Source organism: Chaetodon trifascialis, chromosome 15 (genome assembly GCF_039877785.1).
Source record: "Chaetodon trifascialis isolate fChaTrf1 chromosome 15, fChaTrf1.hap1, whole genome shotgun sequence".
Lineage (NCBI taxonomy): Eukaryota > Metazoa > Chordata > Actinopteri > Chaetodontiformes > Chaetodontidae > Chaetodon > Chaetodon trifascialis.
The window spans coordinates 2035489-2048704 of NC_092070.1; the positions used below are offsets into that span (position 1 = coordinate 2035489).

The window sequence follows — 13216 nt, forward strand, 5'->3', positions numbered from 1 at the left end:
ACTGTGCAATAGTGCAAAACACTGTACTTTATTATCCATATCTTACCTTGTGCAATTAAAAAATTTCCATTGTCAACGTTATTTTTATACTTCTTTTGTATATAATGTACATATATATATTTGCTTTTTATTTTGTTTTAGAGTCTATTTGTTCTTTTTCTATGTCTCATTTTTATTCTTACAATTATTGCTTGCTGTCTGTAACACCCTAATTTCCCCACATCAAATCAATGAAGTTATATCTTATATTATCTTCATATCTATGAAATTTTGTGGAGAAAGGAGCTTCCACATTCCCAGGACAAGAAAATCTCCAAAACATGCTCCATACCAACTGTTCTTTTATGGAGGAACACCTACTAAGAGCTACCTGTAAAATTTAAATTGAAACTTTTGTCTACGTTGGACATATTTCAGCTGGTACAACCCTTAAAATGTTTAAGTAACATAAACTCTGTCATAAATTGGAAACTACATTCAAATGAAGCTTTGCTTGAGCTTATGCATTGCTGGTGCAACCCACTGCAGGAGCGAACTGCACTGACAATGTGATATAATGCATTTACCTGTTTATATGGCTTGTGTTTCGCCCATAAAGTCACATAATGCATGCCCCCAGTAGTTGATTCAAGCCATGGTCACACAGGCAATTTATGACCATGCATTTAATTATCAACTGAGGTGTGCTTCATGATGAAGCCTCAGAAAAGCATTACTTATTGTGAAAAGCCTGTCTTGAATGAGTCTAACAAACTGAACCAGGGGAAGTTCATTTCGATGGGCTCTATTTTTAACTCCGCTGCCAGCGCGGTGCAGGCACACTGCAAAATCAGGTCCACTGTGCTGATGGGGCATGGCGGCGCAGACTTTGGTATTTTCGTGCACTGCGCCACCGGCGCATCTCCTCCTCCTTCTCATCTCAGTCTCACCCAGCAGCGCAACTTGGAAAGAGGGAGGGGAGAAGGCGTGGAGTGGGTTTGACATAGCCGAGTCAAATTTTCACCAATCACAGTAGCTCCTCGTCTCACCTGTAAGAACGCCACTGGCGAGGCACATGGCAAGTTTCAAGGATGACTGAGACAGCACAGGAAAGTGTCCAACATCCAAACTTCTCCCAGGAGGAGACTGACGTCACTCATGTCTCATGACATCCGTTTGTATTACTTTTCACGCCCGTTTGTATATACTGTTTATTTTTTCTTTCTTTTTATCACCTAGCAGCCACCCATGCAGAGGGGTGTCCCCCTGAAAGACTGTAGGGATGCTAGAATTCGCCAGGATGAACGAGTCATGTGCCGACCCGGGGAAAGTGGCATATATGTTTTTGACCAGGCAATTTGAGTCACAGATCACCAGACATCTCTGTTTCACCTGTGTACATTCGGTCAGGTTGAGTAACCATTACACGTGCCGAATGTGCTTGCGATGTGGTCAGATGAGATACGGATCAAAATATATAAATTTAGGTCTGACTGTATGTGCAAGTTGCATTGAATTGTGGCTGTTGCTAATTATTGATCGCAGTGAAATGCCAGACACTGTGGAAACCTGCCTGTGAGGTATTGGTGACGTGAGTGCACGACAAAAATCCACTTGCCCGGTGGTGCGCCGCTGGCGCACAGAGTTGACCAGGTCTAGCAAGCCTTCAGCGCACTTTTACGCCGCCAGCGCAGACTGAAATGGTCCAAAATCCCAATGCACCGGTTCATCATGCCGACACCTCCCCCCTACTGCGCAGCAACACCCATCCTGGTGCACCTCTGTATGCCTCGGTTTACCGAAATACCAAGTGCGCCATGCGCCTGCCTGCGCTGCTCGAAAATACCACTGCGCCACGCCGGCATCGGAGTCGAAAATAGAGCCTATAAAATCAAGTCAGAGCTAATAAGATCAGACTAATTCAAATTGGATTTAACAAGTGACTTTGAAAAAAGATCTCAATTTTAAATTACATAAGATGACTGGAATACTATGCAGACTAAAAAAAGTACTTCAGATTTTAAATATGCAAAAAGTGCAGCCAATGCCAAATCTCTTAATGTGACATGTGCTGTAAACTGACCAATGTTCATGTGCAGCAATAAAGAAGAACTCTCCTGACACTATTACTAACATTGTAATTGTATTTGCCACACAGTGAACCCTGGGGCCTGTGGAGCCCCCTGAGGATGTGGGACCTTCAGGGGCGGTTGCCTACTTTGCCTTGTTTGTAATTCAGCCTTGGTTGTGTTTTGTGTGTGTTAGACGTGTGCAGAGTGATTGAGCTGCTGGACCGGCTGCAGCGGAGTGGTGAGCTGCCTCCTCCCAAACTGCAGGCCCTGCAGAGAGTCCTACAGAGCAAATTCTGTGCTGCTATCAGAGAGGTAAGAACATACAGAAGAGTGTTAAATATTATTAGGAGTATTTGTTTCCACATCCTAATAATATGTCCTTCCAATATATTGCGGGTATGATTTCACCATGGTAACTCCACCACACAGCACTTGGCATCTGCCCTCTGTGCATTCAAATGTAAAAATGAACTGGAAAACCTTGTGCAGATCTTTTGATTGTATCTTAAAGCTCTTATATCAGCAAATGGAATTTGGATAGGTCATAATTGCAGGTAGTCATATGTGGGGATAGATGGTAACCCCTATTTCTGTTCAAGATGGTCTCTCATGTCATATGTGAATGATCTTGACTTCTGGTCAATGACCTTTGACCTCTTTCCAGTGGATGTTGTGAGCAGTTTTGGTTTGTTGTTCACAGACTGTTCTAATCAAGAATGGAAAACTATATGACCGATAGTGGCTCAAATCCACAAATCATAACATTACCTCATATTTCAGTAGTCAATTAGAGGCCAAGTGGTTGTGCATGTTTAAGGTCAATGACTAAAATCAAATACTTAACAAGCTGCCAACCACCATGCAAAGCATCCCATAGCTTTTTCAGCTAATAGCTGCAGGAGAGGATTATGGCAACATGAAAAGAAGACATTCTGTCATAAACTTAAATATAAGATTTTGACATTTGTTTAATTTTATTTAATTCAAATAATAATTTGATTAAGAATAAATAAGATAATAAAAACTGATGACATTAAACAATTGAGATATAGAATTCACTCACATAAAACTGATATTCAGCTTTCTTATCTCACTCTCAAGTAGCCGTGTTTTCCAGAATGTTTTAATGGTTCAGTGTGTAGGATTTAGTGGCTGAGGTTGCAGATTGCAACCAACTAAACACCCCTCTCCTCACCTTTTCCAACAGTGCCCACAAAAAAGGCGAAAAGGGGCTTTGAGAAAGTAGTGTTTAATTTTTAAGTTCTGGGCATACAGATGTGCTCAAATTTGTTGGTACCCCTCCACAAAAAATGAAAAATGCACAATTTTCTCTGAAATAACTTTAAACTGACAAAAGTAATGGGCATCCACCATTGTTTATTCCATATTTAATAGAAATCAGACTATGCTTTGATTTTTTTTTTAAAGATAATATTTACCCCCCCCCCCCAAAAAAAAAAAAAAACTAATGAAAATGTGACCAGCCATGAGAAAACCAGCAACAGTTCTGCTGGGGGGGGGGGGCATTTTGAGTTAATCGTGGATTCTGAAAGTGTAGTTTCTAAGCTTTCCAATGATGTCTAACAGATGGAAATCTGAAAATATTTGAAGAAGATGTGACCATTTGAATGTAGGCACTCCTTAAACTAGTTTAGAGAAATCCAGCCTGAAAGATTCTCACCTACCAGGGGAGCCAGGTAACACAGTGCTGCTCATTGCATCTCATTTACATAAGTCCAACCCCCTACTGGTCTAGCTATCAGTGACATCGGGTATCTGTTAGCCCGCAGAACAGAAACTATTGGAGTAGTTTGAACAATGGTTATCAAATGGAAATGGAAATTCTTTTGTTACAAAAAGCCCCTGAATAAAAATTAAAAACAAGAAAGGTAATAGACTTAAGAGTTGGAAGGAGCAAATGTAGATACTTATTTCTAATATTAAATAAAACTTTTCTCTGGGGAAATTTTGAAAGGGCCACGGGGGCTACTGCCAGAGTGTGTACATTATGATGAGATTCTTCAGAGATTTCAAACAGTTAATGCTAAGCTAACATTAGCATGTCAAATAACACATTAAAAAGATCTCAAACACCATTAGAATGCATTTAAGAATCATTTTACCATAAGTTATCATGTTTAAATTAGCACGCTAATCATTAGCATATTAGCACAACAACCTGATATCAAAAGTCAAACCTGTATGCACCAAGTTCATAGGACCTCATGTTAGCATTAGCCGCTGTTAGCATTGTGGCTAATGCTAACATGAGGTCCTAGCACAACAACCTGATATCAAAAGTCAAACCTGTATGCACCAGCAAGTTCATAGGATCTCATGTTAGCATTAGCCACTGTTAGCATTGACAGAGTTGTCAATTGTTATCATTGTGGCCGACAGGCCAACATCACTCATTACATTACTAACATTTCAAACTCGACAATAATAGCAAGTAAGAAAAGTGGCTTGTTATCAAGCCACTGCAGAACTTGATGACGAGCTGATTATTTGAATCAGCTGTGTTGGAGCAGGAAACATCTAAAACATGCAGGGCAGGGGGGCCTGTGGAATTGAGAAACACTGAGTTAAGCGAGAGGGTGTGTGTGTGTGTGTGTGTGTGTGTGTGTGTGTGTGTGTGTGTGTGTGTGTCTGTAATCACATGAAGCTACATATGTGTGTTTGTGTGTGTGGGAGAGGAGTGCTCAGAGACGTACTGAGGCTCAGAGATTGCCATGGCAACTTGAGGTGGTTGCCATTGATGATAGGGGCCCCCCAGGTAGACAGACAGAGGCAGACAGAAACGTGGAGAAAAAGAGCCATTTTCTGCCTCTGCACTGCTCTCACATTTGGGCTTATGCTAACAAAACGGTAGCTCCCATCAGAAAAAAACACAGACCATCATCACCATAAGGACGTCCTGAACGATTTGATGTGATTTCAGTGTTTCTACAGAAAATATTTTGTAGACACTTGGGAGTTTAAACAGGGGTCCGTTCTGCTTCTCTCAGAAAATCTTTGTATTGGAGTCAATGAGGAGCAGAGACAGACGTGGCCGCACTTAGAGGCTGCTAATTCAAATTCTGTAAGTGTCTCTGATTTTTTTGAGCACATTGTGAGAGACAGAACAAATTTGTCTACAAATTTGGAAAAAAAAATCATGCATGTAGCGTGTAAATTGTGGCTGGGAGGAGTGTGGAAAGAGAAAAAATCTGGAGTTTTTTTAGGCTCTCTCCCACTCTGACTGATGACACCACCCACTCTGACATGAACATTCTGTGCAATACACACCCATCATAATCTCAAAATTTCTTCCAAAATGACCATGGTCACTGAACAGTGATTAATCAAAAACTATGAACTATCAAAACGTGGAATTATAGACAATACACGAGACTTGTGTTTAAAGTTTAAAGTTTAAATGGAGTCTCTAGGTGAAAGTATGCCAGAACAGTAGGTGGTAGGAAAAGTTCAATGATTAGTTTTTTGACCTCCTCCCATTCATTCTTTATGAGAAGTGACCAGTGCTCGGCGTGATTGCCCCATGGCCCTAAAAACATGCAGTATAACAATAGGGCTCAGGGCTTCGTGCCGAGCACTGGTAGCTGCAGTGACCGTGGCTCTAAAAACACGCAGGATAACAATAGGGCTCGGGACTTCACCCCAAGCACTGCTCCCTGCAGCTCCTTAGCATGTGCCGGGTTTAATTTGCAGATTACTGTGTTGCTGTTGTCAAAAAGAGTCCCACGGCTGTATGTGCACATTGGGACAAACAAGCGTGACGAAAACATAAAATCACTCGAACACAGCGACGAAGACAAACATGTAGACACCACATTATCAGGACAGAGAGGAGCCACTGCATCCGCATCACTACTACTACTCTTCGTCATACTCTTCATCGTCTTCATCTTCAGCTAAGGTCAACTGTAGATTAGGGATGAGGGATGTGGACGTACCTTGACCTTAGAGTTCTGCTTGTACCTCTTTGGCAGTTGTCCTTGGTTCTTTTTCTACAATTCGCACTATCCTTCTTGTCAATCTATGGTCAATTTTCCTCTTGTGGCCTTGTTGTCACAGGAACATCAAGCTGCTTGGAGATGGTCTTGTAGCCTTTACCTTTACCGAGCTCATCTATTACTTTCTTTCTGATATCCTCAGACAACTCTCTCCTTTGCTTTCTCTGGTCCATGTTCAGTGTGGTGCGCACAATGACACCAAACAGCACAGTGGCTACTTTTCTCCATTTAAATACACTGGATGACTGATAACAAGATTTGAGACATGTGTGATACTAATTAAAGAACCTAATTTTTAAATTTGAAATAGCACTATAGTCCAATTATTTATTATCTTTTCTCAGGGGTACCAACAAATGTGTCCAGGCCATTTTAGAACATCTTTGTAGAATGAGGAATAATTTATCTCTTCTCACAGCTTCTTTGCTTTATTCTATGACATACCAAAGCATGCAAGTGTACATGACAAAATAACTTTTAATGTCATCACTTTTTAAGAGGAATGAAAGATTATTTCAATGAGCTATAATGGTACCAATAAATTTGAGTATGTCTGTATGCCGTTTATATCACATCAATGCATCAAGTCAACTGTCAACAAAACAAAAGTAGATGTGCAGTGTTACGCTTTCCAAGAGAAATGGACAAACAATTATTGTTATTTTTATTTTTGTTGAAGTAAAAGGCAAGCTGGTTTAAGTTAGTTTGTGAAGATGTGCTCACAGTGATGAAAAAGGACAATCTCAAAAGTCATTGTCCTTTCGCATGGATAAAGTTAAAGGTCCAACATTATAAAAAACTCACTTTTCTGGGATTTGGGGTGAAATTTCGGGACTCTGGTGCTCCCACACGCATACGAAGTGTGAAATAAGAAGGAACTGGGTCCCCGTGCGCTGCTGTTGGCTGGCAGCCCACTGCTCCTGGTCTGCCGCGGAGGAAGGACTTGTTGGGATGGGTTAAAAGTGGAGAAAAGAATTTCACTAAGCATGGCGTGTGCAGTTTCCCCTTGTAACTCTGCATGTTGTGTAGTGACTTATAAAGGGATGTCTTCTTCTTCTTCTTCTTCTTCTTCAAAACCTGTTGGTGTGCGCTAACCGCCTTCTCCAACAGTACAGTACAAGGCAGGATTAGCCGGGAAACTTTTTCTAAAGGAGAAGTCACTTCCAGCTTTGCGTGGAATACCTGTAGACGAGGGACATGTAAGTATACAAATAATTAGCTGTGTGTTTCTTTTGTAGATTAGTGTGAACTCATTTTGCATGTTATACTACTTGGTTATAACGTAACCAAGTAGTGTTTTGTCATATAGCACAAGCTAATGCTAGCTGCTAGCTGCTAGCTTCTACCTTCTACCTTCTAGTTAGCAATCAGCATGGTCTCCATATGCAAACCCAGCAACACAGTCGGTCAACCAATACATACAGAGACGATCCGCCTGGTCTAAGCTTCAGGAATTTGTGAAAATAATTTTGAAATATTTTGTTAACTGGAATATGTCAGCGCTGCACGGTGGCGCAGCAGGTAGTGCGCGTGCCTCACAGCAAGAAGGTCGCAGGTTCGATTCCCGGGTCGGGCCTTTCTGTGTGAAGTTTGCATGTTCTTCCCGTGCATGCGTGGGTTCTCTCCAGGCACTCCGGCTTCCTCCCACAGACCAAAAACATTAGGTTGTAGGCTCATTAGGTTGATTGGTGACTCTAAATTACCCCTAGGTGTGAGTGTGAATGGTTGTGTGTATGTGCCCTGCGATCGACTGGCGACCGGTCCAGGGTGTACCCCGCCTCCCGCCCGTTGACAGCCGAGATAGGCTCCGGCCCCCCCCCGCGACCCCGAAAGGGATAAGCGGGATAGAAGATGGATGGATGGATGGAATAAGTCAGCATAGCCCGGGGGAAAACGGATGTATGGTTGAACTGCAACATCACAGCACAATTTACACTCCAAGCCAATGAATTTTTTCTCTTGGAGTTTATTTGTGAGTGATCCTTTTTTATGCTGTATGTAGCTATTGGCTTAGCTATACATATAAGATAAAGTTGATGTCACTTCTCTCCTTTTATATAGGTCAGTACATTGTTACAGTTACCTGCTGTTGATCAAGTGTAGCAGTGAGCTGTTTCAGCCTTTAGTGCATGAATTTATACTGTAATAGTGCTGTCATGTTTTACTCCTAAGTATGCCCTGTTGTCATAACAATATACTTTTGTGACAGCTGTCCAGGCTGCTGTGTCCTGCAAAGACTAATGTTGTAATGCGCTGCATTACAGTGATGCTGATAGAGGACAAGCCACCACATCATCAGGGGATCCTCTTTTCACATTGAGCTTTCCAAAGTCCATGAAGGGAGAGTGCAAAGCCAAACCAGTGAAGTGCAGTGAGTCGACATTCCATAAGTGTTAACTTCTTTTTTCACTCAAAAAAATAAACATTTATATTGTACATGACACAAAGCACCACAACTCAGTACTTTCAACACAATAAATAAATCAAAAGAATACACTCTTAAATACTTGAGAAACTACAAAATTCAAAGTGCAAAATGTCACTATATTAACAGTTGCTGAATAATCCAGTAAATGATACTAGTGATTCACTTTTTTGTGCATGTGTGTGTCTGTACAGGGTATATTGATGATTTGATGGACATGTTAATGGAGAAGGTCTTTGTCGACCCATCACTGTACAGAGCTGAGATTCTAAAGATAAACATAATATAATATGAGCATCCCTGGGCGTCAGGAAGCTCCCAACATATCCAAAATACTATGCATGATGGGATGACTACACGCATCTTCCGCCCCAGGAAGCCCCAGCACCAGCTCACAAAACTCCTATAGGCTAAATACCCATAACAATTGAGAAAACTGAACATTATGTTAGTCAACAGTCACATTGTCCACATCTGTATTCACATTTTCTAATTTGGGTTCATCCTTCACTTGTACTGTATTTCCATGTACAAACATTCCTGACTGCAGTTAATAAATTTTTCATGTATATCTGTAAAATGTTTCACGTGAATAAATGTTTAATATACAGTATTTTCTTAGGAAAAACTTGCCTATATATTCAAGAAAAAATATGATCTGAATTTGTGTCACTGGCTGGCTGTATTTAGTTTATTATGGTGTATGAACAGTGAAGTTAAGTAGGTTATTATAGATACAACTCACTGCTCTATCCCCTATAGCTGTAAAGGACCATAGTAAGCCCTGTAAATGTTGTATGTGCTCTGCAGCGAGAGAACATTTAGGCAAACAGGTTCTTAACCTGGATGGTCAATCATGCATGAAAGCCCTTCATCCAGCTGCTGCAGCTGTCTTGTAACCTATTATGCATAACATAAGGTGAGTATCTGCAGTTGCATGTTATCTGCAATTATACACTGCGATCATAAGTGTAGGTAAAGTTATTGTTACCTGTGGCATCTCCTGGCAGCATATGTTCTCAGGCTCTGACTGCATTGTTTTACACTTTCCACATGTGCACTGATACAAACACATAAAAAAAATCATGCATGTATAAAGCTAAAGAAATAAGACACCTTGCATACCAGTATTTGCAACCAATAATAGCACCTACATTTTAGATATGAATGTGCGTGCTCTCACTAGCTATGCTTTCTTAGCCTGAGATGACTGACCAGTAGTGCTGGTCAGCAGTGTCCTCTGTGTGCACTCTGCCCATTCATGTGTAAATGAGACAGAGCACTGAAACTAACAGCACAGTTAGACTGGTCAATGTCTCAGCAAGGCAGTGGTTGAATTTGAGCATCAGCACCTCTATCGACCAGTCAGAGTCAAGAGATTGGAGGGGCAGCACCCAAGCTCACCACAGAAACAGCAATGACGATCCAGAAGGAAGTAACCCCAGAGCCAACCCCAGAGCCAACATTCACATGAAGAGCACTCCCCCCACTCTAGAAACCCCCTCCTTTTAATGTAAACAACCAGGACCTTCAGACTCTCTGCTTTCATATGATACCAGGTTTGTGTGGTTAGCATGAAGTAGTGTAATCAGCAGACGCACTAAGGACATGCCCATACAATTTCTTGGGGTATGAATTATGTTTCATTAGGGTGGCAATGCTTGGTAGAGGCTTTTAGCTGAGCTTCTCCCCATCATTCTGTTATGCTACAAATTGGGATTGGTGCTTGATAAATCTGCCAGTATCAGTCCTCCCTGGAATGCTCTCGAGGCAAAGCCCAAGAGTAAATCAGCTGATATGGGGAGACGTCCAACAGGTAAAACCTAGCGCCCAGAGATCTGTGATGTGACAGGCTGGCCTGCGTTATCATCCTCCTCAACAGCTGTGCAGAGTACGACACAGCCGTGGATAAAAGCTAAAGGGAAGATGAGCAACAAAGCTCCCAAACCAGCTTGTGTGCAGTTACAAAATCGGTTTGATCCACTACTGCAGGACCCTGGATCTCCAACTGAAAACCTGGATAACTTCTTGGACTCACAAAGAAGGGTAAGGCCTGATAGGAAGTCAGAAGATAGAAAGCTACAAGGAAAGCTACTGACTGCTCCTGAGACTCTGGTTGTTGGTGATTCTGCTATTAAAGATGTGGGAAGCATGTACAGCAGAAACACAAAAGGGTTGTGCTTTCCTGATGATACAGTGTCCAACATGACCGACAGAATCCTTAATATTGTTGCAGAAATTGCATCTTTGAAATATCTTGTAGTGCACAGAGGGGCAAATGATATTGTGAAACGAAAATCTAAAGTGCTCAAACGAGACTTAGGTAAACTGCTAATTGCAGTGAGCTCTCTGAATGCTGAAGTCTTCATCAGTGGGCCTTTACCACCAGTCAGTGGAGAAGGAGAAAGATTCAGCAGATTGTTGGCAGTAAACAGATGGCTTTCAAGTGCATGTGATGTCCACTCCATTTTATTGACAATTTTAACTTTTTCTCGGACTGCAGACATTTTTTCAAAGGAGACGGACTTTCCCTAAACAAGTCAGGACTAAAACTTTTAGCCTCCACCATGAGGGATGCCACAGCCAAAAAGGGGATGCCTCATGTCCTCCACCAGGGGCCAGTGCTTGTGAGGATTCACCGACTACAACCACTAAAACTCCACCTAGGTCACCATCTCCAACCATCCAAACTCCATCTAGCTCATCATCTTCACTGGGTATCCCATCACCCTCCTCCCCCTGCTGGAATTTACTGACCAAATGAACAAGCTTGTCAGCGCTGGCATCAGGCTTACTCCTCGCCCATCTGGGATCCTGTCCCCCCAAATTCCACCCTGCCCCCTCGACCACCACAGCGCTGATGGGCACCACCTCCACCCCCTCCACGGCTTGATCTGAACCTACTCCAGTCCCCTAGTGAGAGCCCAGCACAGCCACCTATTTGTGTTGGTAACTGATGGGTCCAGCTTTTAAGGCAAATGTTATGTCTGACTTTTCCAAGGAAAAGCCAGGGCCCATTGTGCCGGAAGCTCCATTGATTCATGTCTCAATAGGTAGGAGGAGAAGATCGATCCATCTCTCCAGAAAAATCACGTAATCAAATTTAACATGTATTCCATGTCAGCCACAGAATGTTCTAAAACACAGGGATGTTGGACTTTTTAGCACATTTAAGTTAGCTCTTTTAAATGTTAGGTCGTTGGCAGGCAAATCATTCTTAATCAATGACTTTATCATCAAGCACAAGCTTGATTTTGTGTTTTTAACTGAAACTTGGTTAGGACAAGATAACAGTACAGCAGTTCTCAATGAGTCAGCCCCTCCAAATTTCAGTTTCAACACTGATAGGCTGTCGCGGCGCGTCTTCACACGAATCCGCCCCAAAAGTTCAATCGCGTCTTTGCATTGATTTTGTATGCAAGATTACATACAAAGTCAATGCAAAGACGCGATGTGAAGCATCATTTTGCCGGGCGACGCGATGGCCACGATTGCGTGGCGCGCTGGATGTGTTGGCCGCGAAAATCGCTCTCATCTCGTTGCCCCATCGCGCCATCGCTTCATCACTCGAGTTGAAATTATTGAACTTTTGCGGCGGATTCGCGTGAAGATGCGCCGCGACAGCCTATCAGCGTTGAGATCGTCATCGACGTGCTGACGTACGGACGTCCTGGTGTTCCCTCGCAAACTGAAACTGCCAGAAACAATGGAGGAGTCACCGCTCACCCAGAGCTTTATGACAGTTCAGCGTAGCATAGCCCCAGTTAGCATAGCTTGCTCTACTAGCATACTTGTCTGGTTCATTCAACAATAGCTGCACTACTTTGTGCAGTACAGGTACAGTGCAGCGATGGTGGTTATTTCAGCCATGAGCCGTTTCTCAATACCAAGTACGCCAAGTTCGGACTTACGAACTTTAGTACAGTCTCTCCAGGACGGGAGAGTGCAGGACTGTCATTGCATGCAATTGGGACGGCAGCGTATTTGATGACGTCACCATCTCAGCTCGTCCGTTAGCAGGACGACACATCTCCAAAAACTTTGGAGCAAATTTTAAACTACGCGCTATCGTGATGAATCGACCACAGATTTTAAGTTTTAACATCCACTTTCTCGCATAAAATAATCTTAAAACCACATTCCGGTCGACGAGAGAATGAAATGGCGGAAGAAATGTTGTTGTTGGGCGGGCTCGTCGCGCAACGTGATGACGCGTCAAGGGGTTTTTGTACCAGCGTCAAGGGGTATTTGTACCGGCGTCAAAACTGGAGCGTCTGGCGCGACGCGATTTCATTTGAGGCGCAATTAAATAATTATCATCGCGTTCGGTGGGAACACAGGGTAACACGCTGTCCTCTACCAACAACTTGATAGTTGACCATCTTCATCTGCTACTTTGTGCTGACGCGCCGCTGCTGCCGTGGAGCTCGACAGACCACTGGTGAGCAATTCTGTTTGTGATAGGGATGGATATATGTGATTTGCCAGTGCTTTAACAACTTGGATGATGATTTGGAGATTTGAAATCGAAGCCTCATATTAGTCATGCCTGGTTGTTTAAAACAGGTCAAGTTTTTGGATGGAATATGGATGGCGAGCTGAAGGAAATGAAAACCTTGAAGAGACACTGATCACTCCACCTGGCTGACTCCTGTAGCAACAGGCCCCAAGCCTGACACCCTATATATTCGGTGGTGTGGTAGGATTTTTAAACCCTTGGAACA

General features: G+C 42.6%; 1 protein-coding gene across 2 annotated transcripts in view; it reads left to right on the top strand.

Moving 5' to 3' along the window:
* The window catches only part of lin7b (lin-7 homolog B (C. elegans)), a 50678-nt gene that overhangs the window by 19833 nt on the left and 17629 nt on the right, over nucleotides 1-13216 (top strand). For both annotated transcript variants that reach the window (XM_070980473.1, XM_070980472.1), the window contains exon 2: nucleotides 2245-2363. In XM_070980473.1, the coding sequence (XP_070836574.1) occupies nucleotides 2245-2363 (119 nt within the window). The remainder of the gene's footprint in view (nucleotides 1-2244; nucleotides 2364-13216) is intronic.